General features: G+C 46.2%; 1 protein-coding gene across 1 annotated transcript in view; it reads left to right on the forward strand.

Annotated features, from left to right (window-relative positions):
* Positions 1-26,784, forward strand: part of ZDHHC8 (zinc finger DHHC-type palmitoyltransferase 8) — an 82,116-nt gene that overhangs the window by 46,740 nt on the left and 8,592 nt on the right. The window contains 6 exon segments of the mRNA XM_044440708.1: positions 15,736-15,857; positions 18,542-18,699; positions 21,455-21,627; positions 22,887-22,989; positions 24,435-24,526; positions 25,695-25,827. Coding sequence (XP_044296643.1) covers positions 15,736-15,857; positions 18,542-18,699; positions 21,455-21,627; positions 22,887-22,989; positions 24,435-24,526; positions 25,695-25,827 — 781 coding nt within the window.

The following is a 26,784-nucleotide window of genomic DNA, read 5'->3' on the forward strand; positions in this document are numbered from 1 at the left end:
AAAGGGAGAAAAGCATTTCCTTATCTACTTGTTCCATATCTACTCCATGAGCATCTAACACCAGCCGTCCACAGCCGGGTGTCCTCCAGATGTTGAACTGTAATCCCCATACATGCCAGCCAATGGTGATACTGGCTGGGAATTATGGGAGCTGTAGTTCAACCCACCTCCAGGACACCTGGAAAGGGAAAGCTGCTCTCTCATTTCAGCATTTCCACCCTCTGGGGCCACCCTGGTTATATTTGGTGATTGGCTTCGTTTTTGGAGGACTTACAACAATTTAAAAAACCCTGAGATACAACATGATAGAATCTGATGTAAGAAGTTTAAAACTGTGGCATGAAATAAAAATACAAACAAAATAAAATGGAGCAGCAAGGCAAAGATTCAAAATGCAATCAAAACAGTAGAAGCGAAATGGCAGGAGATGGGCCCCCTCCTTCTTCCTTCCAAACGACAGACGGTTCTTTTGCATCAAAGTTCTTCTTTCTGACCGACACGGGCTGCAACAACAGCAGCAAATGCTTAATGTGAATGCATGTGTGAATCCCCTTCGATAGCTTTAAGAAGAGATCAGGCAATGAAAAGGAGGAAAAATCTATCCATGGCTACCGTGCATCAAGACTGATTTTTATTTCCATCTTGAATTTATATCCCACCATTTTTTCATGCAGGGAGTCCAAGGAGGCCAGATAATCCTCCTCCTCTTTGTTTTATCCTCACAACAACCCTGTGAGGTAGGTTAGGTTGAGAGTCCATGAATGGCCCAAAGCCAGTGAGTTCCATGGCCAAGCAGAACTCCCAAGTCCAACGTTCCACCCACGACACCCCACTGGCTCTCTTGGTTAAAACACGTTTAGGTGGGACGAGGAGAAAAGGTTAAAAGGGGGGCATTGATTTTCTGACTTGTAGAAAAAGGGTTAGCAGTGAATATTTATTTATTTATTTAGGGAACTTCTGTGCCGCCCCATTCGCCGAAGCCTTGGGGCGGCTCACAATCATAAATAAATAGCATCATATAAAACAATATAATTTAACAGTATAAATTAAGTCGCCCTGGCCAAAGAATAAAATAAATAAATAATATTAACAATTAAAATAACATTTGAATAAAAAGGTCTTCTCCTGGCGCCGAAAAACAAGTAACGACGGCGCCAGGTGGACCTCTCTGGGGAGCGCATTCCATAGATTGGGCGCCACCACAGAGAAGGCCCTGCTCTGGGTACTTACCCTCCTGAAGAAAGCGTCACTGGATCCAGAGATGGCCACTCATTATAGACCAGTGGCCAATACCAGGCATGATAGTCCTCCAATAACAGGAAGGACTGAGACGTCCAGGTGAGACTGGAAAAACTCTCAGAAAGGCTGGATCTGCCTTCCCATGTTCCTGGGCCGCTGCTTCTGTGTGCCAGCACCTGAAGAACACATGCACAATGGCGCCACGGTGCTGAGGTCCTTCTGGAGGGCTTCCCACATCCCATGGGAACAGACGTCTAGACCGGATTGGTCTTTCCACCCAGCCTGCACGCCTCTCCTTCGGGTCTTCCAGGAAGCCTGGAAGAGTCTGCTTTCAGATCAGCTCCCCACGAGAGACAGCGCATGTAGGAAATGTGCTGGAAAATATCCCCTCAAAAAAACGGTGTCTGTCCTCATCGTACCTTTTGCGGCAAATCGGTCGGGGATTTAAATTGGAAACGCCTTCCTGTTGCTAAACAGCATTGCCGACAGCCGTCCTGCGGCGAGAGGGAATCAAGCTGCAGCCACGCTGGGCTTAACTAACCCAGTGACTGGCTGAGGGGGCTGTGGAAGTCAGTGCCGAGAGCCACGATCAGTGTGCGCATTGCTGCTGGAAGGGGGGCAAGTCCTGGATGGAAGCGGTAAGAGGGGCAGAGCCTGTACTTCTCTGGGAGGCGACAGGTGAGGCCGCCGCCTCGCAGTGGGGCTGTGCTGTTTGCATACTAAACACGAGCAGAGCTGACATTGCGACAACCACGGTGGAGGGTTATCAGGAGGGAAGATTAATAGATAGAGGAGCACACAAACAACACCTGGAACTCCCCGACTGGACTGCACAAAGAGCCTGCATTTGGTCATTCTAAACTACCGTTTTGCATCTCAACAACAGTGTAAAAAGCAGGCTGCTGTTGACCACTCGCGGTAGGTGCCTTTCGGATCTGTCTGTCTCCTGTCTACCCGACCACCAAGATCCAGTCCCTGCCAAGACCTGAGAGTAAACGACGTGTTCAGAGGTGCGGCGAGGTAATTTTAGTCTGGGCTTGAAAGCCTTGTGTGGGGTGTGATTTTGGCCAGTCATGTGCATTAGATCAGTCGCGCCACACCCAACGAATGCGTCTCCTTTTCCGTGCGGCTGTTCCTTGCCTTCCTAATGCTTCTGCATTTGTGATAATGTAGATTTGGGGATGGTTCACACACTCGGGCAAGTGTGCAGACTTTGGCAGTGTGTGCCAGGCACATTAACCCCGTTACCCACCCAGGAATTGCTTGCTGGGTCGTCCAAATGCAGGTGGTATGGATTGTTTGGTTATTGGGAGGTTGTTTTTCCCTCCACCAACAAACCATGGCTTATGGGGGGGGGGTTGCTCATCCCCTGAATAGCACCTGCATTCCAGGTGCTGTACCTGTACCTGCATTCCAGTTGCAGGTACAGGAACCCATTCTACCATGGTACACATTTTCCTCAGAATCAGTACCGTTTCGTTATACAAGAGGATCATATATTTAAAAAGTCAGCATAATCTTATTTATGTATTTATTGCATTTATAGACCTCCCGCAATAGCCCAAAGGGCTCCCTGGGTGGTTTACAAGCATTAAAACCACAAATCCTAAAATATCCCAATTACAACACAAAATGCTAAAAACAACCCTAAACATTGCAGACAGCAGTAAGTTCATAGAACCCCACCGTGAAGCAGCAGCAATACAATATTAAAATATAAATATATAAAATGTTCCAATTATTAATGTTTGAAATGTCTGGGGAATACAAATATTTCCGCATTTTAGGATAATAAAGATGGCACCAGGAGTATAATAAAAGCAATGCTACAGCCCCATACATGCCGGGCATTCCCCACTGGCTAGAAAATGGGTTCAAAAGCAGAAGAATGGATGCTGTGTTGACCATTGCCCTGTAGGCTCAGGTGCTATCAGCCACTGCTCCCAGTATGGCCAGCCCCTGGGTGGTCCCTGGGGGACCCTGTGCTAGCGAATCCTGGATTCTGGTATTAAGGTCCAGCCTTCGCGGTGCCAAAGAAGCAGGGGCTTGATATAAGCAGGCATGGTGGAAGCCAGAGCAAGAAGAGCCCGATTAAAAAATGACCACTATTCTCATTAAGTTGTGCGTCTTGGACCCCATGAAAAGAGGGACTTTCCTATGCAGGGCATTTATTGTGCCCCTGTCATTCCCTACTCATGGTTGTTTACAGGTTCTTGGGATTATTTCCCTCCCGTTTCACTTCTGTGTCTAACCAGCACTGTTGTCACTTTTTTAAAGAGCAGAGAACATGTGGCATTTAATTGTGAAAGAGAAAGAAGGTGCCATTTCCCCTGGTGCATTTCCACTCTTCTGCTGTACCTCAGTGCCTCCTAGTGGTCAGTTTATGGGAAAGCAGGAAAGGAATTACTCTTCATGAAGTGCTCGGATCTCGATTCAACTGCAAAACCAGAAGCAGAGACAGATGATTAACAGCCTTGTGCAGACAAGGGTTGCCTGCTTGGAAAGAGCGGTGTTGATGCTGGCCTCCGTCAATTGGCTGACATAGCAGGCAGTGCCCTCCCCTTGCTTCCAAAACACAGAGCTTAACCCCTGACCCCTTCACAGTCCCAGGGCCTGCATGTGTTACGCCACCCGTTTGTGTCAGACACGGCAAATAAAAGCCGGCCGGCCTTTTTTTCAGGAGGCGGAACGACAGCAGCTCGCAGTCGCTGTCTGTAAACCCTGCGAGATGCTCCACTTTTTTCCATAATTTTGGTCCTTCCTCAGCACTGTGCTGCATCAGTGGCCCAATTAACAAACTTCGTCCAGGAGCCTAAGCAGCTCCTTTGTTTCACTATGAATCAAAATGCTGTACGTCCCTGTTTTAGTCGTCAGTGCTACGTTTAATTATTTCCTTTGGGCTTTTCAAGGAAAGGTGGCTTTTATGTCTTCCCCCCCACTGTGTACATGGCAACAAGGCATAGCTAATAAGCTGGAACAGCTTCTCAACAAAGACACATACTCTATTCCATTTAATGGTTTGTTCCCCCACTGCAATTTCTCCATTTATTAATACCTCTTGCACGGTGTTTGTACTGCTTGTGTGTGTGCTGGGGGAGAGATCTGGTTCCAGGGGGTTATTACAATGGAGTGTTGTAGATCCTTTGCAGAGCAAGAGAAGGATCAGGCATTCCTGGGGGAAATTTCATGCTTGTATGTTCTCTGTGTCTGCTTCTACACAAGCACAGAAACATGTTTAGGGCTGAGTAAGGACACAAACGTCCATGTATTGACTTAGCATCCCTTGTAGCCTCAGAGTGACCTGCTTTCTGCTCTTAAGGCCCCTGCCCAAGGTGGGGTTTGGCATCTACCTGGTGGTGCTGGATCTGTTGAAGCAAAAGTCACCCTGTCGCTTCGCTGTAGTTTTGCTCCTGGTAGAAACCAAAGAGCATTTTCTGACCTGAGATTAACTTCAGTGAGCAAGAACGGAACAGAGGCAAGATAGGCATGAGAAGGAAATCTGGATAGCTTTGCTTTATTCCCCGCTTTCACTGCAGCCTTTGCAATGTCACCCAGTCTCTTGCAGCTCTTGATTTCCTCTGTGATCAGAAGCACGTGTAATTATAATTACTTCCCTCTAGAATATTTCTTTTCCTGAATCCCAGGGAAACAGCCTAGCCTCATTTCCTCCCTGTCCTTAACTTTGGGATAAAAACTTTGTATTCAGTGATAGGCGATCCTGTTCAGTGTCATCTTGGATCATGGGAGAATTCTAAATACATTGGATATTCTTATACTACATAGTAATTTCATAGACACACAGCCTTCATCAGCTGTAATGAGAACAAAGCTGGTTGCAGATGCAAACGTTCTCCATTGTTTGAGAGTTCTGATCTGTGCTTTCATACTGGTCATCTTTACTAAGCACAATAGATATTGTCTGGTACCCATGCCTGAAAAAAGCACTTGTCTTATTTTGTCTCTTCTCCTTCCTTTTGGAGAGCCAGGTTAAATGTTTCTTCCTTTTGGAGAGCCAGGTTAAATGTTTTGCTTTACATGTCTAGGGCGGTTGTGTTTCAGCATTTAGCTCCTTTCCCCCGGAGTCTCAAACAGCCCTGCCTGCCTGGGTGCCTCCAGGTGGGTTGGACTATAATGCTTACCTGGCTGAGGCTGGCTGATAGTTGTGATCCAGCCTCCCTAGAGAGCACTGGGCTGGGAAGTGCTGCTCCAGAAGTTAGATCTCAGTAAGAGGAATGGCTGTGACATCTCCCAGGTCACCATGATAGCTGAGCAGAAATAAAAATCAGCCCTCCCATCTATTGCATAGGGAGTCAAACTGATTGCAGGGGGAAGAAGTCGCTTGAGGGGGAATTAGTTGCAAGTTCTCATGTGGTGGGGGTCTCTTTGAAGTCCACTCCCCTATTGCCTTATTTCAGCTGCACCCTTGCTTAGTAAATTTGAGCAAGCCTCTTTACAACACCTTCCTAGATCCAGCGCACAGCTTTGGGGAAATAACTGGCAAAACTTGCTTATAGTGCAATTAGCCCAGGGGTTGGGGGATGTCCTACATTTTGCACAGGCATGTTCCTGTTTGAAGGGGGGGCGGTCCTCTCCTTGAAAGCCAGCTCTCCATGAAGGACTGTCCAGTTAAAAGAAAGCGCGGAGTGCCACAGGCAGCACCCGGACGACAGACAGAGCTCCAGGCACCAAACGCGCCCACTCGGTCTTCCCTCCTAGGGTGAGATGTGCTCTGTTCCTATCTAAATTACAGGAATTTTTCTGTAAATTACAGAAAATAATTTACAGTTATTTGTAAATGTGCATCTGCACATATCAATGAGCATCGAGCATTTTTATGCAAATTGTATCCTTTATTAATTGGTCCTCCGGGGTGGGGGGAAATGCATTTCCTTTTTTCTTTGCTTTTGAGTGAGAGTAAGTAGGCACTTTAAATCACAATAGCAGGTGGGGGATCCTGTAGCTCTCCAGATGTTTACATCACCCCTGAATGTTGGCCATGCTGACTGGGGCTGATGGATGTTGGAGGCCTGCCAGCTCCCTGCCAGTGTAGGATTGAAACTAGACTGAACGCACCTAAGTGGGGTTTGGGGGCTGTGGAGACTATGGGGGGAGATTCTAGGGGTTCGGTTTGCCTGGGGTGGATGCTGGGTGCTAGTGTTGGCTTTCTCATAGATCTCTCTCCCCACTGTGGGAGGTCTTCATTTTGCATACTGCCCAACCTGCTGAAACCGGCAGGGAACTCCACTCCAGATTAAATTCAGATCCATTTTCACCTGACAAGCGGTTAACCTTCTATATCTAATTTTGGTTTCATTGCAGAAGAGAGCAATTCCTTTCTTGCTTTTCCACTACATTACCTATAGATGGCGCTGTGGTTTAGCAGAACAGTGCAAACTTGCAAGTGAAAAAGTTGTTTCACTTTTATAAATAACTACTGCATTTTCCCAGCTATTTAAAGAGAAAAAAACTTACTGAAAGTGCTTTTTAGGAACAGAAACAAAACTCTAGAGGGACACATCCTCTAAACAACCATGAGTCGGGAGCAACGGCATAATAAATGCCTCATGATGAAAAGTTCAAGACATGTTTGCACTTTTAAGGGTGGTATATGTTACCATTTACATATCAAACCTTTTCAGATTAGCAGAACTGGTCAAAAACAGGCCCATAATAATATCTCCAGCCTGAAAGCTCTGAAAACAGGTGTGTTGTCATGCCATATTTTTAACTGTTTCCTAATAACTAGGAGTGGGAGAACTATTTTTAAACCGCTTTGCCCTTCATCCCCAACTGTTGGATTAGGAAGTGGAATCACATTGTCTGCATCCATTTACACTTGTGAGTCTCCACTCAGCTATGGATAAATGTTCTTGCATTCACCTGTTCTCTTGCAGGTGACTGTCTGCAATAGGCAAGCATCTGCTAGTTTTCAGAGGACGGTGAGATTCTGTGCCCCTGGAAGCTGACAAAGTGTAATGTGTGTATATATTCATATTAGCGCCATGGCCATAAACTCCCAGGCCCGAACAGGTTTTTAAGCCATGGGCCTTGCTGGGGAGGCCTGAAGTATGGATGAAGGACCTAGCATCCTGGGCTAGCCTGTGTGAGAGAAGGATGAACGCTGGAATTCTTGCGGACAACAGATCAGGTCTTTCCTCCTTAAGAAAATCAGACCAAGCAGTCCTCCGAGGAGGATGCCCCATCGTCCAGACACCTGGAAACTACCTCACCTCGAGCACCTAGCAAACACAGACAAGGAACTGCTTCTTACTCAGAGAAACAATATTGAAGGCCACTCAGAAGCCACTAAGCCCCACTCCAACAGCTGGGGAAGCTCATCTCTCCCATAAGCCACATGTTCAGAGAGAAATGGTATGACTGTCACAGTCTTAGAAAGGTCTTCCTGCTCCCGCTACAAGAGTTCTGGACACACAAGCTCTATCGCTGCGGGGCAGGTAATGCTTCCCGTTCCCCTCGCCGTTCTTTTAATGTCTCACTCTCTCTCTCAAGTAGGAAGCTCTTTCTCTCTTTAGAAGTATGCAGTAAGATTGGGATGTGATGGGACCGCAGCAGGTTAAAAGCTTGTGCTTGCTCTGTAGTTCTCTGATGATTAACCTTTGCTTTCTAAGTGCAGAGTGTGTTTGTGTGAATGCAAAACCAGGCTGTGCCGGTTAAACCCCAGCAAAAGATCCCAAACATTTCGAGGCGCTCTGGAGGGCTGCATTGCTCCCCAAGATTACCTGTCATAATGAAAGTGTCTTCAGCAAAGGCAGGTATTGGGAGATGGGGCATACAAGCGAATTGGCCTGGGCAATGCAGATCATTTCAAGGCGAAGATGTAATTCTTCTAAGCCCCACCAACCATTGGTGAAATCCTTCTGGATTATTTTTTTTACATAAGGAACAGGTGAGATGATCTAAGTCTCTTCTAGGAAAATACACTAGACACCACAGCCCTTGAGGTCTGGATCCATCTTAGCCCTCTTTAATTATTCAAATCAAGTGCACAGAGTAGAAGTTCACTGCGGTTTTAATAAAATCTGATGGGTTTTAGTGGAGCATTGCATTACGGCCTGGATGCTTTCCAAAGGCTAGTGATGTATGTATGATCAATATGTAGCAAATCAGGCAAGGCAAATCAATTAGAAACTTGAAAAAGAATTGCCCTTGGCAGAAATGTCTGGCCAGAGCAATGTGCACCCACCCAAGTACAGCTGCAGTACTTACCTGAGAGTAAGCCCAAATCAACTCCGTGGGATTTACCTCTGTGTAGATGTGGCTAGGATTGTACTGTGAGATGTTCACATTGCACTACTTCTTGTGCTGAATGCTTTGGAACAGGTCCTAAGCTTGTTTTTAAATAGCTTGTCTTGGTTTAGAAGTAGAAACGCCTACTCCATAATACTGCACCTGTGATTCTCTCGCCTCTGAATAACAACCAGTGTGTATAAACAAGCATTCACGGAACTTGGAGAATTCATCTATTTTCTTAGATTTGTGTGCTATCCAACCGGCAAACACCCTCGGGGCAATTGACAGTCCTAAAACCAAAACAACAACAAAGCAACCATTTATCCATTCATCATTATAATACAATGGAATCAATAATACAATAAAAGGCTCAAAATAACCCAGGATTCAACTCACATTATGATCCATCATTAAAGCTACAGATTAAAGATTAAACTTCCGCTTAAAGAGGAAGGTCTTAACCTGGCGCCAAAACTATGCAGGAAAGGTGCTAGCAGAAGTCTCTCAAATGATATTCTAGAGATTATCTTTTTTTTTTTTTGGGGGGGGGGACTACAAAGCAGGCTCTTTGATAGCCTCCCTCCATCATGAGTGGTGGCACATGGAGAGAATCTTTAAAGATTATCTCAGACAGGGGAGAAGGTCGTCCTGCTGGGAGACTGGTCCAAAGCTGTTTAGGGCTTTCAAGGTTAGCAGCTGAAAGGCCAAAAACCCTCACATCTGGCTTTATGCCCCCCACCCAAAGGTGCCCGGGTGCTGGTAACAGCTGTAGCAAACATTGGTGCCATTTCCTTGATAATGTGTGGGGAATTTTTCATTTGAGATGGAAAGCTCAAGCTAGAAGTGTGGCTGAACCCTATCAAAATGCAGATAATAAGGTAGATTTCCTGTTTTTAAAAGCTAAATAGGTCCAGTCTCTGATCCAAAGGCCCCAGTATGCTTCCTGAGAAGTACAGAGGTGGGTGTTAATAGCGGAATCGCTGTTTGTAAAACACACCTTAAAATGTGGTATCAAGAGATGAAATGGCTCCCCTCTTGTTTGATGAATCTTCTTGTCTGACTCATGACACTTTCCCCGGTATTGTGGTTTTCTGGGGCAGTCGTCTCTATATATGGTAACATGTTTATGTAAAGCAGAAACTTCAAAAGGAATTAAGGATACAGTAACACTCCAGGGTGTATGATTCTTTGCATTTAATTAAATCTATCTCCCAGCGTACCCACAAGCTTTGTTAGAGTCTTAATTATTCTTCCATGTTGCAAATGCTGAAATTTAAGGGGGGAGACATGGAGTTTTCCCACTTCAGGAGTGTGGTGGGGCTAAAACAAAACCACACAATTTCCTTTTTGGAAGCCCATCTATCTTGAGGATGTACTGTGCCCTTTAGAACTGTATTTTTTCTCTGGAATTTTCTTTCTCTGCCTTTGTCTATGTTCCATTGCACAACCACTATGTGGCGCTGTAGTGTAGCACAAATACATGAAGGTGGCATGCTGCTGTTCCCAGGTAATACCACACTTGCCTTGATTTAAACAAAGAAATGGAGGTAGCTATAAATAGTTGTAAGCACACGCCTGCTCTGCTTACTTAGCAACTGTCCGTTTCCACATTTCGGTTTGCAATCTCATACCCTGAGAAACTCTCCTGGCCATCCAGGTTGAAAGCACTTCCGGGGCTCAAATGGAGCACCAGTTCATTCTTCTGATGCCGCTCCTTGATCAATTATTTCTTATTCCTTGACTGTCTTTCAGGGCCCAAGCCCTCCATACAAAGTAGAACTTTCAAGATACTTGCTAAATTTACTTTGGAACTGGGAGGTGGAGCTCAGACCCCTCTTTCCCTCATAGACAAAGTGGAAAGAATTGTGCTGTTTACTCTCCAGGGTTGGGAAAGCAACCTTGGAGAGTGGGCAAAGGGGACTTTTGGGGGGACGGAGAGGAGAGGAGCCTGCAGAGGCCAGGAGATGGCATTTCCTGAATCCACCTGAACCTTCTTACCGCCCCATCTGAAACACTGTTGCTATGCAGCTGGACACAGCGTTCAGAGGGGCGTAAGAACAGTGTGGGAACTTATCATCTCCGTAGGATTGTACTCTGAATTTCTCAAGTGAATAAAAATAAGTATTCTTCAGTACCAATGAACAGCTTTGCTGACTGGGGCATGCTAGAAATTGTAGACCATGTTTCTATCCAAACTTTTCGAGGGTGGCACGGTTGTGCCTTCCATAAATGTGTGTAATTTTTAATGCCTGGAGAAGAATCCATTCAGTTGCAGGAGGTCTGTGCAGTGGCTTTTTTCAAGCATACAAGCTTTGGTGCAGGGACATTTCTCAGATGTAGCTATAACTTGTGAGAGACTTTTTGTTCTTAAGCCCTCCCCCACACACATATTCTCTCTCTCTCTCTCTCTCTCTCTCTCTCTCTCTCTCTTCAGCGTGCATTGCAACAAAACAAAATCGAACAAGAGTGTCGCAGCCTGCCATCATTTTCGGTGAATTAGACAGCATCTATTCTTTTCCTTTCCAGTCCCTGGAAACACACATTCTATGAAGGGAGTGGGAGAAAACCTGGAAAATTGCTTTGCACCATGTCAGGTCCATTGATCAATGTAGTGCAGTATTCGCAGCATGTCTTTAGCATCTCAAGTATGTATTCGTTTAAAACTTTCCTTGGCTGCCTTTCAGCAAGGTAGAGGCAACAGTAGTGTAACTCGGAAAAAAAGCAGCTGTGAAAGAGGTGTGCAAAATTATTCATGGTGTGGAGAAAGTAGATAAAGCAATGTGTTTTCAGGCACCAAAGCCCTGGAACCTTTCTCTACTAGTCTTTATCATAATTCCTCCTTTATGGCAGTTAGCAGGCCCTTTAGACAATGTTGTTATCCATCTGGTTCTCTCTCGGAAATGGGTAACAAAGGAAGGTGAGGCCAGCAAAGCAATCTGTGGGATGCAATAAGTTGCTTGGATCGTTTCTGAACTGGAGGTGCTATGGATCCTGTGGCCAAGTCAGGATTAGAACCTGTGTCTCCTCATCCCAGATGTGGCCCAGTTCTTTCGACTGCTGGTAGCATCTGATAGAGCAGCTGCCATCTCTAAAGTGTTCCAGCAGTCAAGCACCGTGCTGTTTTGGCTAGCTAATTTGTGCTACCTCGTAGGGCGAAAACAGCATTGTTAATGTAGAGGATCTTCATTTTCACAGCAGTGTGAAGAGTGGAATTGCTTCTGAGGGACTTGGGGAGTGTTGAAACGGCAGGCGTGCCAGGTGAGCTGTGGCCATGCAGGAGAATCTCTTCAAAATCACCTGGCGTGATGTCCTGGAAGCTAACTTTTGGGTACATCAAGGCCATTGCTGATTTCTGTGCTTTGCAGATGGGCGCCTCCATCTCTGCCCAACGGGGTGCTGAGCAGAGGGCTGCATGGACGAGGCTAGACAGCCTCCAGCTGGTCACGACACGTACCTTGACTGACCCATTCAGTGGGGGAATCTGCGGGGCGGGTTGCTGAGGTTGCTGAGAAACCATTACACTGCTTCACTCTGCTGAATGGTGGGCCATGCAAATTAGGTATCGCTGGTACTACAACCCCTTTGGATGTCAGTGGGAAAAGTGATTCCAGGACTAGGCATCTGATCCAGCCTCCCCGAGTCTGATGCCCTCTGGAGAAGCTGGGCTACAGTTCCGCTTGCCCCAGCCGGCTGGTGACGGTACGAGTTGCAATTTAAAACCTCCGAAGGGCAGCAGCTTCGGGAAGGCGAGGCGATTGCTTTAACTTCCCAAATGGCCTTGCTACATCTTTTGAGCAACATTGTAGATTGAAACGCAGATGTGGATCACGGCAAGCATTTTTATTGCCAAAAACTGGAACTCTTGGAAAATTCCAGCCATGAGGGTGTGGTTCCGAAACGACTTGGCGGCTTTTGATCTTACGTAAAACTTTGCTCTTGAATCCATGCTTGTCCAGACAATTTAAGGGCAATGCATGTCTTTGTTTGCAATTAGGAATTTTTGGAACAATACGCGTGCTGAAGATAATGTCAAGGAACAAATGCTGGCTATATTAGTGGCTTGTTCACTTAATAGCTTTTGTTTTATATTGTGTTTTCTGCTCTTGGCAGTTTTTCCTTTTGATACTTGTTCTGCAATTGGTAATATCATCGTTGCCATCAGAAGTGGAGAGGAGCACCTCCCCAGCTGATATTTCTTATTACCTAGGGCAGCTTGCCTTAACACTGTGTCTTCCAGATGTTTTGGACTTCAGACCACAACATGACCATATTAAACACATCTGGAGAATGCCGGGTGTAAGGCTACCAAACATGCTAGGTGAATTCATACAACCCACATTGGCTGAAACTAAGTGTGCAGAGCAAACGCCAATACATTAAATGCAGGTTTGCTCTTTTAGCATTTTGAGCTTTCATGCAACGGACATTTATTGGCACTCCCTACTCAGTGTTGATTGGTTTTTTAAATTGATGTCTTGACTCTTTAGTTTTGTATCTGTTTTTAAAGAGTACTTTCAGCTTTTGTCCCCTGAGCAGGCAAAATATAGTGGCACTTGTGCAAGTGAAAGAAAGTGCGATTTCCCCATGTATCTTTGTGCTATTCTGCCATAACCTCTAGTGCCACCTAGAGGTTATGTAGTGGGAATGCAGGATAGGAAACACTTCATGTAGTGCTGAGATATCTAATCTTCAGCAAAACATAAAATAGATATGGTGAATTAACAGTCTTATGTAAAGAAAAAAGAAAAGCCCTTAACACAGGTGTGGGGCACACCCTCAAGTAAGTGCTGGTTGGATTGGAGGTTCAGCACGTAAAACATTATAATTTATGAATTCTTTAGTAACTGCATGAGAACCCTTAACAGGAATCTAAGGGACTATTCACACTAAAGAGGGTCACACTTTTAAAGGCAGCCTAGAAATAAGAGACCAGACAGCCATATCAACTGATATGAAAAGTATTTCTGGTTTACTTTTGAAGTTGAGCTACTTTGCGTTAATCGTCACCTTTCAACCAACAAGCGCAAGGGTGATTGCACTCAATCACCTATGATTGAGTGATTGCCTATGGAATGCGGTCCCCAGAGAGGTCCGCCTGGTGCTGTCTTTATTTGTGTTTTGGCGCCAGGTTAAGCCCTTTCTATTTCAGCAATATTTTAATAAGTTTTAATATTGTCTTCTATATGTTTTTAACTGCAGCCGGTGTGGGTTGGTAATTTTATTCATGTTATATTTTATTTCATTTATGTAAGCCATCCTGAGGCTTTCACGATAGGACGGCATATAAATATTTTAAATATAAATAAATAAATAAATACTCCTTCCGTCTTTTAAGACATTATTCAGCAGGAAATGCTATCTTATTTAGTCTAATCAAGAAATCAAATTCATGCTTAAAAATGTAGCACATATGATGTTTTTTAAACATGGCTGCAAAGAAAAAAGAAAAGGGAGGGACGAAAGAAACCGGAGAAAGAAACAGAGTAGGGAGAAAATGAAGAAAATTCTAGTTCTTTGAACGAAGTAGCAAAGCTTTACCAAAGTGGTTGTGCTTGTGCCTGCGTCTCGTTGTATATCCAGCTACGCCCACACAGATATTTTGTGTGTGTTCTTATCTTAACTTCTGAGTGTAACCTGGCAATTTTCTGTGCGAGAGCGGTTCTCAAAACTTTTCACCTTCTGATTTTTCACAGTATACTTGATAGCTTGTCAAAAATTTCCAGAAAACAAATTATACAAGGAACAGTAATAGGGTGGAGACCAGAAACATTGGCTGGTGCTTAGACAGAGTCACTGTGTCCTTTATTTAAACTCCGATGAACTCATTCAAATATGCAGCTCTAATAAGAGAATATATTTGTTTCCTTCCATCATGGCAGGGTTGCGGAACCTCAGCTTTGGAGCCAAATTTGACGCTCCTCGTGTCCCAAAGCAGTTCTGCAAATATTTGCACACCCCCTCTCTCCCAGCTACAGATCATCCTGGGGTTTCTTTTTGTGTGTTTTCCTCTTTTCTGAAAGGTCAGAATAACTCTCCCAAGGCTTAGTGACCATTCGGAAGAGCTGTAAAATTAAAATTTGCTGGGATTTTGGGCCCCACCTTGCTGACCCTGGAATGCGGCCCCCAAAAGTTTGCCTGAAATGAAATTTGGCCGTTGAACTGCATTTGGTTCCACCCCCATATTATGGAGTGATGGCATTGCTTTCTCACTGCGAAATATCCCAGCAAGCTTTCTCCACATAGGCCCTGCGTCTGAACTATATAAAGTAGAGTATGGCGGTGAAGATAGCCTTTACCCAGAAGCCTTGGGTGAGCTTTTGACTGTGTTGATATCACCTCCAAATCTGGCTTGTGCTAACCATGGTTTAGAAGCCATATGGTAGATGGGGTTTCCAAATGAAAAGGCAAGACACGACTCAAAATGGCATGCTTGCTTTCTTTTTCATGTAGTTGACATGCCCTTCCGTATGATGTGAAGGCTGCAACCTTAAGTTTGCTGGTTCGGACATGAGGCTAAACCATGGTTTGCAAAGCTACTTCAAGGCACGGCTTTTCACTGTGGTTGTATTTTCCCCTGATGTGGAAGTTGCCCTGCTGTAACCATTCGGGAATTGCATGGGTGCCCAGAAAAACCGGCAGGTGGTCAGTCAGGAGAGAGCCTCCAGGAAGGAATGGGGGAAAGGTCTGGAGCTGGCTATGTGGCCTCTTTTACAGGGGCGAGTTCTCGCTTTGAGTGGCTGCCCAGCTCCATCACAAGGTAAAGGTGATGAACCACAGTAATGGTTGCTCATCAGCAGCAAGTTTGAACAGCAGGTGAACGCACACGGGTTACTGTGGTGAGATGGACTGCATTTCTAGGTGTTTCTGAACGTGTGAGCCTTTTAAAAAACTGGGACTTTGCCCATTTTACTCAATGGGAGGAAAGTGCGATTTTGGATACACTTTTTTTTAAATGACAATTTTCCCCAAGCATGCATACCTATCTATATATTTAAAAAAGCTACTCACCTTTAGGAATTTGAACAAGGCAAATCACACTTTGGGGAAGAATTGGATGAGTTCAAACATTATATGTTCACCCATTCCTGCTCCTATAATATTGGGGTGGGGGGTTAAAGATGCATTCCCACTGGGTGAGGACCCTGGACATGATGATTCTGCTCCTTCCCTTGGCGTAGCTGAGAAACCTCCTCTTGCTGGACCCCCAGGGTAATGTGTCGCTTTGCTTCTTGTGTCCGTGCACAGGTGCCCCTGGCTGACAAGAGCTGTCTCCCCAGCGATCCCGCTGTACAATGGACTCGTGTTCCTGTTTGTCGTCGCAAACTTCAGCATGGCGACTTTCATGGACCCCGGTGTTTTTCCAAGAGGTAAATTCGGACTGGAGGGGTAGGACATGAGGAAGCAAACTGGCGTGCCTTTCAAAACGTTACAACCAGCTCTTATCCCCCACAAAAGAAAGCTGTGTCCCATGATCCAGCATTATTGGCACCGCTCATAATATAGATGGTAGTATTATTAACATACTCACTGGAGAAGAGCCTAATGCTGGGAACAATTGACGGGAAAAGGAGGAGGGGGCGGCAGAGGATGAGGTGGCTGGATGGAGTCACTGAAGCAGTCGGCGTGAGCTTGGGTGGACTCCTGGGGATGGTGGAGGACAGAAAGGCCTGGAGGAGTGTTGTCCATGGGGTCGCGATGGGTCGGACACGACTTTGCAACAAGCAAGCAAGCAATTATTAATGAAAGAACATAAAAGGAGCCACACTGGGTTAGGGCAAGGGTCTGTCTTGGCCAACGTTCTGCTTGGACAGCGGCGCACCAGATGCTGGTGGAAGCCCTTCAGCAGCACCTGAGTGCAACCTGGGTATATTCCCCATGAATGCAACTCGTGTACACATGCATTGCGCTTCTGAGATTGGAGGAAGGATGGAACAATCAGGGCTAGTCGCCTTCAGTAGCCTTCTCTCCCATGAATACGTCCAGTCCCTGTTCAGAGCTCTCCAAATCGGTGGTCAAAACTCCCCCCATCCTGTGTTACTTTAGCTATGCACCACGTAAAGAAGCCCCCTCTTCTTTGTCCTGAATTGCCCAGGGGAAGATAAGACATGCACATTCCCAGACCGTGTATTCTTGTTTTCTATGCCTTCCCCTGCCACCCCGCTCTTTACTCGGTGTTTTGTTGATTTTTCACTCTCGATTTTAATGTGGGTGTGTGTGTCTTTAATATGATTTATATAAAACTATCCCCACGCAAAAGTTTCTATCTGGAAGAGCAGAGCAGAAATGTATTCATTAGCTGATAGACGGATAATATTGCATGGTGATGTCTTACTTCTGGCCATCGCACAGCAGCCACAACGCCTCACATAATTTATGGTGGGATCTGTACAGCATGGGGTCCTCCTGTCCAGAGCCGTCCAGCCAGCCATGCCCCCTTTGAGGATACTCCATTCCTGTCCCTGTTTCCCTTGCTTTCCTGCTTGGTCCCCTCTACCCATGTCTGCTCTGGGCATGCTTCATCTGAGTGCTCTGTGTTTTGGGTTGCCTAAATATTCCATCTATTTCTGCAAACATGGGAGACGGGTTGTGTGTGTGCATGTGCGTGCACAGAGGGCGTGCTCTTCTGGCAACTGTGTTCTGAGAATGAGTTCAATATTTGTGTATTGGAAATTCAGCTGGCAACGGACTCTCATTGTGGGCTGTGACTAATTCCCTTGTCATCTGTGCTGCATGTGTGCTCGGCTTGGGCACGGTGCCCCACGCAGCCTCTCTTCCCATTTGACGGACAGATGTGTGGGCCGACTCTGCGCGCAGATTCCTGTCTGCGTGTCTTAGCCTCTCTCTTCAGGCATGTTGTCCCTTTTAGTCATCGTCCTGCAGTTTTTGTCTGTTCTCCTCCCGTGTCTGTTTGCTGTTCAGCACCTCTGAGATTCCCTACAGAATTGCCGACTGGCTTCATGCCAACAGCAGAAAAACCTTTGCATCCATGGTACCGAGTCATATTGCAGGTAGAGCCCCATGGGAAGAAATTTCCTGAAAGCATGAAATGGGATGCATGGAGAAGCATTCTCCTGGTTGGTTGGCCTTCTTCCTGATTTAAGAGGTTTTTTATTCTTGTTATTTGTTGGAAAGTTCCTTCAACCCTGAGAACTCCTGCCTGTGGTCAGAAGTAGCCCAGTTCTGACATGGCTTGATGTAGTTAGGGGTCTGCAGGAGTAGTTTTCTAGATGTTCAGGACTTCATTTCCCAGCATTCTTAATCACTGGCCATGCTGGCTGGGGTTTCTGAGAACTTGGAACCTCTGTCCCACCCTGAGTTAGAAGAGGAGTATGACATGAATGCATGGGATCCAAGACAGAGGCAGTGCTAGGAGAGTGCCCCCCTCCGCTCTCCGGGGCTCCTCAAATCGCTGTGTCCCTTTCCCATGCCCTTTTCCCTGAACACCATCATTTGGTTCATTTGGTTCAGCTATTGCTCATTTTTCCCGGCATTCCAAAAGGCTGGAATGCCTAAGTCTTAGTGACCGGGAATAATAGGTTTCCTCTACAATATTCTTTGGAGTGCGTGGGTCCCTTTAGCTTCCTCCACCACTGGACAGTACCTCCTGGCAGCTTCTTGAAAGGGAACTCAGGCTGATAAAGGCTCAGGTCCACTAACAGAGTACTTGAAACGTCAGCAGTAGCACTTTAACCTTGGCTTGGAAACCATTTGGGAAACGTATGTTGACTTGCATCTTGTCCAGTTCACTTCCTCAGGATGGCTGCTACCCTGAAAGCTGGACTAGAAATATTTTAACGTGCATTAAATAAAGCTTGGTTATGGTTTTTAAAAGCTGTTAAAGTGGGAAAGCAGCTACGGGGAAGAGCTCCAACAGCCCGTCTCCCGTCTCCCGTCTCCTTGCTTATGCAGCAGTTTACATCTGCTAACCCACTTCCGGCCTGAGCCAAGTTGTCACATTTCATGTTATGTCAAGTTGCGGTTTTTTCACAGTTACAGTTTGGCCAGTAACGTTGGGCTTCTACTTTATTTGTTTTGGGGAATGCTTGAGCAGCAGACGAAGACGAGGATAAAGACGACGATTTCCGAGCTCCGCTTTACAAGAACGTGGAGATCAAAGGCATCCAAGTACGGATGAAATGGTGCGCCACCTGCCATTTCTATCGCCCCCCACGCTGCTCCCACTGCAGCGTGTGTGACAACTGTGTCGAGGTAGGAACAGGTTTGGTGTGCCCATCTTCGAAGGATGGGGTTCTAGCTGAGTGTTGGGCTTCTAATTTATTTATTTATTAAAACATTTTTAGGCCGCCCCATTCGCCGAAGCCTCGGGGCGGCTTACAACGTTAAGTTAAAAAAAATAATTATAACATTAAATTAAAAAATACAAACATTAAGTTAAAAATGCAAAAATACCAATATAATTACACACACTTCACTGCGCACATAAGCGGTGGCTAGGAAAGGGTCACGGTGGCGGGCACATTAGTCTGGCCAGCTGCTTGGAGGGCTAGGCTTGGACTGCGAAGAGCCCGTTTTCACTTCCTCCTCGATTGGGAACTTGACGGCAGGAGCTGAGGCCAGGCACCGGCTTTGTGTGCAGTGTATTCCCATTAAGCATCTGGTTGTGCTGTTGTGACACAAAACAGAGTTTCTTCTTGATGGAACTTTGACACCCGCTGATCTGTTGGGATGCCTTAGTGTTGCCCAGAGAGTGTTTAAGCAATCATGATGCTCCAAGAAACAAGAATACAAAGAGAACTGTAATTCTGGAATTTTATTGTCAAGTAGGGTATTTATTGCTGCACTCCAGATCCAAGTTCTAAAGGGTCACCTGCTGCTGTGAGGCCATTTTATCCCCTTGGCAGAATGATTAAGAGTTTAAGACCATTTTTAGATGTAGTCAACTGTGCAATTAAAAAGCAGATGGGAAGCGGTAGCACTAGCTAGAAACTCATTAAATGCCAACGTTAGCCAGAGTACGACGTAAAACTCGCTGACTTTAATCACAAGAACGGCCCCGGGGAACATAGAGGAGCAGAATTCTTCTCCAAGAGATTATTGATACCCCACTTTTTAACCAGGATTTTGATTCACAGCAACTTTAAAAAAATATCGAAGCAGGCTTCAGGAAATCCTGGTACTGTCGTGGTCTCCATGTCCATTCTGCCCAGAATGCTTTGCTCTGAAAAAGGACTCCTCAAGGTGGACCACCCAGGTCTTAAGACCTTGGCTAGAGGGCCTTCACCACCATTTCCTATCTAGGCTGGAAGTCAGGGAGCCAACCCACTCTCTTATTCTGGGGGAAGGAGCACACACTGGTGGAGACGGGGCTGGCTGGGCAGGGGGACATCTTGCCACGGGACAGCAGCAGGAAATGTTCTCCTCCTCCTGTGCTGGGACACCTTACACTGCTGCTGGACTCTGCTTTAATATTGGGCTGCTGGCAGAACATTTAACAGGCTTAATGTCTTGATGAATCGACTGTCATGAGGCTGGAATTCTCTGTTTTGGATTCAGTGGGGAATTGGGCATAAACATGCCTCAGTCTCCATGCTCAGGTAGGCATGAGAGGAGGGGCAGGAAGACCACGCAGGCCTGACCCGTTCCATGGCTTGTCCTTGCTCGTGCGAACCCAGCAAGGGTGGCTTGCTGCCATGGTTAGCATGGGTTATGGGTGGTTGTTAACCCTGGTTCACCCGCTTGGGACAACACTGTCAGACACACCAAGGAGAGTAACTCAGCAAATTGGGGACCAGTTTGTGACTGGTGCATGCAGCACGGTGGAGAAGGCAGCACGGTGATACCCGGTCAGAGTGACAGGAGGGCTGCATGGGGAAGGGCTGGGGAGGGGCACCCCCCCCCCCCCAATATCAAGCAGTGAGATGTCCCACAAGCAGCATCCTTCCTAGGACAGAAGATTCCTCCCCTTTTCAGAAGGCAGGTCCTGGATCCAGGACATTGATCTGGTATAGAGAATGCAGTAACCTTGGACTTGCTCAAGGGTTGTGTACAGGTTGAATGTCAGTTGATTCTGAACCATGGCTTGCTGTTGAATATGGTTTATCCTGTTGTCAGCCTTGGACCACTCCAAGGTCCAAGGTTTGTGGCTGAGTTGTGAACTCTGGGTCGCTTGCTATAGCTTCTTATCTAGGCTGGAATCAGACAACATGGTGTGGGTCAGCTTGTTATCTGCTGACCCACATAACCTTTATGTGCAAACTGGGTGCTTAGTTTGCGCTGAAGCAATTACCTGATGTCCAGAACAAAATTAATCCCCTTCCACTTTTTTTCAAAAGTGACATACCCAAAACTGGACGTAACGATGCTTGCACTGTTGAGGTTTCCTTTTTCCTTCCTTTAATTGCCTCATTATTTTTATGACGCATTAGGGAAGACCTAAAGTACCCCTTTCTTTCTCAGAAAATTCCAGTGTGGACATAGGAAACAAACCGAATGAAAGAGATTAGCAGTTTTGCCATTGCTGGGAGGCAGAGATTGGTTGCGGGCTGAGGGAGTGAAAGGAGATTATAGGGAGAGAAATGTTCAGTCCTGCACAATATGAACCAGGTGATTCAGAACTGCCTTGCTCTAGCGTCGTTTTCCCTCTCTTTCGGGCACACCTGGAAATGTGCTGGCTTTCCTTTTGGTAGGAATATGCATGGAACTGAGGACCAATTGGCCTACTCCACCTGGTGCTGGATTGGCTAATGTCCACAGTGGCTGAGAATTGTGGGAGGATCCCCCATCCCTGTCCTAAACCATGAGAGCTAGCAACTTGCTTCACAAATATTTACCAGAGGTGAGGTGCTTAAAATGGCACATTCTCCAGATGAAATCTGTGCTCTTGTTGAGGAGTCCCTGCCTAGAAATCAGACAATGCATGGTCAGAATGGTGAGTAATAGCTGTGACAACATGGCTTCTGTGCATCACTCCACACTACGCCTTTTCTCTTTCTCTCTCCACAAGGATTTTGACCATCACTGCCCTTGGGTTAATAACTGCATAGGTCGGAGGAACTACAGATACTTTTTCCTCTTCCTGCTCTCCTTAAGTGCCCACATGGTCGGAGTGTTCACCTTTGGGCTTATCTTTGTCTTAAACCATGCAGAAAAACTGGGGGCCGCGCACACAGCCATCACGTATCCTTTCTTGAGTGCTTGGGATGCCCCGTACCTCCGGGAAGGAGATGGGACTGTTTGGCCATGTGAACAGGCAAAATTCTCAAGCCACATTTAGTTATTTATTATTTATTTGAGACATTTGTGTGCCATCCTTGGTGAATGTCTCAGGATGGCTTACATGAATAAAATTCCAAAATACATTTATTTATTTTATTTTATTTATTTTTCAATTTATATCCTGCCTTTTTCCTACAAAGGGCTCAAGGCAGCTTACATCATTCTCCTCCTCCATCTTATCCCCACAACAACCACCCTGTGAGGTAGGTTGGGCTGAGAGTCTGTGACTGGCCCAAAGTCACCCAGTTGGCACCATGGCTGAGCGGGGACTCAAACCCAGATCTCCTGAGTCCCAGTCCCGTGCTCTTAAACTCTACACCACACTGGCTCTACATGGCAATATAATATTATAAATAACATAAAACATTCCACAATATAATCCTCTCTTAATTAATAAAAATAATAGATGCAACTGTATACGAATTAGCAATATTAATAAAATAGTATTAATGGTTAAAATGAAGGTTAAATTAAAAGCCTTTACCTGGTGCTGAAAGGAGTAGCGGGTTGGTGCCAGGTGGACCCCTCTGGGGAGCACGTTCCATAGCCATCGGTATACATAACTTGATACTCTCCAAGCAGCCTTCCCCAAGTTTGCTGCTCTGCGGTTGTTTTTCACTACAACTCCTAGCATGCCTTACCATGCTGGCTGGGACTGATGGGAGCTGAAATCCAAAGCACTTGTAGGACACCAGGTCGGCAGAGACTGCCCTACGGAGTTCAGTTGGCTTGGACAGAAGGTTCTGGACCTTTTATGTCAGTTTCAAAATGTGTTAACTTTTCTCCTTCTGGGTGTTGCATTTTTTTATTTTTTCTTGGGCTGCAAGAGTTTCTGCCAGCCAGCAGCTCTTGGAGGTCTAAATCTAATAAGTAAATAAAGATATTTGTCCTTCCTTTAAAATGTGCTTCAATGAGCCACTTTGCTTTGGAAGGAAAAGCAAGCCCTGGAAGAGGCCTCAGGATTGGGGCCATACTCTATTTTCATCCTAAATTTCCCTTCCACAAATACATTTATATCCCACCTGTCCTCCAAGGAGCCCGAAGTGCTTCTTCTGGACATGGGCAAAACACGGAGGAAGATGATCTTTCAGCATGCAATGGGCATTCTTTTTTTCTTTTTGTCCTGAAAAATGCGAGATTTCCTTAACGACAGCAATCAGCATGGCTGTGATGTGTGTGGCTGGGTTGTTCTTCATCCCAGTTATTGGACTTACAGGTTTCCATATTGTTTTAGTGGCCCGAGGACGCACAACGAATGAGCAGGTAAGATGGGATTTTCATTAATGTGCGTATTGTTAGTCCCTACATTATTCATGATCAAGGCAGCTTATAATAAAATACCAAAGTATGCCATTAAAACTCAGTGGGCAGCTTATGACGCTCTGGATGTCTTGCTCTGCTTTTCCAGCATTCCTGACCAATGGCTCTATCAGCTAGGACCGATGGGAATACTAGGCTAAGGATCTGGCCAAAGGCTGCATTAAAATAAGCTAAAATGCCAAATCTGTAAAGCGGCGTCATAATAATGCATCTAGTAATGTAGACATTCCATGTCCTCTGGAGAAAAATTATCTGTCATTGAGATCAATGGGGAACATGCTTCACTTTGGCCAAAGTCTGTCCCTGGTGCACCATTATGTACGGATCACACGCATACATTTGTGGAAGGTGGGATCCTGTTCTCACTTCTCACCGAATGCGTTGAGGTTGGTGGAAGAGTATTTGGCACATCCCCGGTCCCCTTCAAAATATATATTATATGTATAGTGAAAACAAGGACCTCGTCTCTGGAAGTGAGACCTGCGACACAACACCAATGGGTGGGTTAGTTAATTTGCAGGTTGTGAATCATACTCTTACCCTACTCTCCTTCGAATGAATCCCGTTAACCCACAAGCTGATGCATTGGGGAGGACAATATCTCAGGAACGGCTATTGAGAAAATTCCACTCAGGGCGCTTGGTTGACTCTTGGCCAGTTCATTGCTCAAACTGAGCTGGAAAACAATATCTCACGCGAGCGTCTTTGGAGATATTGCACAACCTAAAATAGCTTTTCCTACTTTCCCTCCCTCATTCATCAACTTGCTCAGTTGTAGTGGTCTCCTGGTCCAGATGTTGTTTGACAACAACTCCCACAATCCATGACCTTTGGCTATGTTGGAGTTGACACCCAAAACACCTGGAGAGAACAGCAGGTGAAGAAAGTGACAATAATAGATCTTACACTCTTCCTTGCAACTTTCACCTAAGAAGCAGAGGGGAATTTAGAGCAGAGGAACGATTGCGGAGTAAGAATGCTCAGGGGAAACGTGACCCAGTTTGGTGTCAAGCACGAGTTGGGAGGGGACATTTGGAGAGGGGCCCAGCTGGCAGGGAGATGTCCAACCATTCACTGCGTCCCCCTTCTCCACTCTGAATGATTCCCTGGAAAAGCAACTTAGCTTCATGCCTGGAAAAAAGAGGCCCCCAGGTATGGTCGCAGTGCTAAGAGCAACAGCAGATGTTTTGCTTTCCTGCTCATCTTGGGTGGGCTTCCTGGAACCATCTGATGGGCCATTAGTGGAGAAAGGATCCTCCCCTGCTGTGCGTGGCGCTTTGGACGGACCGAGCATGGCTGCTATGATACAAGGTGGAACACTGGATGTGGTCTCGATGCCCAAGAGTGAATGGGTCTTTCTTCAAGTGTCCTGAATATTATAATTCCAGGTGACGGGTAAGTTCCGTGGGGGAGTAAACCCTTTCACTCGAGGATGTTGCAACAATGTGGAACATGTCCTCTGCAGCCCCCTGGCGCCCAGGTAAGCTCAGGGAAGGGGAATATACAGTGCGGGCTTTTCACCAAAGAGTATGTCTTCTTTCGTGCATGCTGGAGCTGATGGAAGTTGGTTGGGTATCCTTGACCATTCTTGTCATCGTGAAAAAGTGAGGATTTCCCACCTGGTGACAGACAGCAAAGGTGCTCATGCTCCCACAGAGATGCAGAGCATTGTCCATGTGTGTTTGTGTCCTGACACACACACACTAGGGCTAGTCCAAGTTTACCGCCTCAGAATGGGCAGTAAATGGGGATCCCTCCAAGACAAGGTCAAGTTATTTTGTCACGTGAAACTGGGAGGGCATTTATGAATTGCCAAAAAGAGAGAGTGTGGAGAGGAATTTATTTGCTGAAAAGGATGAAAATTAACTGAAAAGAGACAAAGATTAACTGAAAAGGAAGGAAGGAAAAAGAGCAAGAAGGGGGTGCTGGATCAGAAGGATGATACAGTATGTTGAAAAAGTCCAAAAGAGGATATATGTTTGCATAGAATTTGCTAATTAATATGAACATGTGTAAATTATCATTTTAGGATATATGCACATTTTGAAATCGTTGTTATAAGTTAAATAGAGATTCAGTCCCTCTCGCCATAGTGGGGAAGACTGAGAGCATGCCTGATGCATGAGCTCTCCAGGGGCTGATCAACGATGGGCAGCCACTCTGGGGCTTCTAGATCTTTAAACTGGAATTGGACAGGGCAGCCCGTCAAATATCAGATGACCCCCAAAGGGCAACAATCATCTGTAACTGCTTTATCTAGAGAACCATCCTCTGTAAACGCAGACACACGGCTCTTGCGCCAAGGCAGGAAGTGCCACAAGCCTATCACAGTTACCACTGTGCAGCGAAACCAGTTGCCACATTCTGTTCCCTTGGGATTAAGGCTGGATCATAAAATAAAAAGCGCACGAAGGCTAACATCCTATCAGGAATAATGGGGCTCTGTGAGCTTCCAAAGCTCGTGCAGTTTTCCAGTAGTTTTCCCATCGTTCAAATAGCATCTATTCCTGCAAGGCCCGTGGGCTGGCCGGTGGTGGCTGCGCCATGGTCTCAACATTTAGCCCTTTGCCAAGGTTTCTCTGAGCGATGTACCTCACACGGGAGCTGGGCTGCCTTTCTGAGCTTGTATGCCTTACGTGATCTCTCAGGTACGTTATCGAGCCAAAGAAGCAGCAGCCGATCAGCGTGAAGCCGCCATTCCTACGGCCGGATTTAAGCGAGCGGCAGATCACGGTGAAGATAAGCGACAACGGAATCCAAGCGAATTTCAGTCGGAGCAAGGTGAAGGCTTCCTGAACACCTTCATTTCTGGAACAGAGATGGGCGGATGCAGGGACGTGCCCAGGGGCCGGCGTGGCTGGGCATCAGCGAAGGCTCTTCCCTCCAGCATGGGCCACAAACACCCCCTGAAGTTGCTCCTCCTCTGCAGTATCGCAACCTGCTCGTCCACCTGTCTCTCGCTATGACCCAGGTGGCAGGGGGAGTGGGGGGAGACGCAGGGGTTGCGCCTGCTTGATGTTTGCTTGCTGGCTGGCTTTCTAGTGAGGGGGGGCGCATGGCAGAAAGGGGCTGAGCGGCAAGAGCAGCTGGGGACCATGGTGGGAGGCAGGAAGCCTCACCGAGCGAGGCCGTCCCCGGAGGTTGTACCCTTGCCCATGGGTCCTCAAAAACCTGGACCCGAGGCTGAGGAATGGCCAGGCTTGTATGTTCTACTTCATTTTTTACCAGATCTCGCTGATCCACACATTCAGAGCTGATGCAGAAGATGCACACATAGCCTGAAGGAGACCTGGGGTTACTTTTGAGGCCCCGAAAATGGCACTCAGAGTTGCTGAGTGCAAGAATCCCCTCCTGATTGCCCTGAGCTTTCTTCGTTTCAGCAGCAGAATTTACTTCCTTTCCTAATCCAGTTCTGTCCAGATGTGCTTGGAGTATAACTCCCATCATCCTCACGGCTGTGCTGGCTGGGAATGAGGAGGATTATTTTACAACACATCCTGAGGATGTGACATTAGAGAAACCTGGACTAGAGTGGATTTTCCCTGGACCTTTTAATGCTTCCTTTTGATTCTAATAAACTGTAATGATTCAATACGGAACCAGAGGAAAATAACAATATTAGGTTAAGTAATTGAAGGAGAAGAGTTGCAGTTTGGCATTTGTGGCCTTAAGAAAATGTTTCTTCCTTTCTCTTATTTGTTTTTTTGTTTACAAAGCATGTTGCTATCCCTTTAGGCT

This window comes from Varanus komodoensis, unplaced genomic scaffold (genome assembly GCF_004798865.1).
Source record: "Varanus komodoensis strain SLA01 unplaced genomic scaffold, ASM479886v1 scaffold38, whole genome shotgun sequence".
Lineage (NCBI taxonomy): Eukaryota > Metazoa > Chordata > Lepidosauria > Squamata > Varanidae > Varanus > Varanus komodoensis.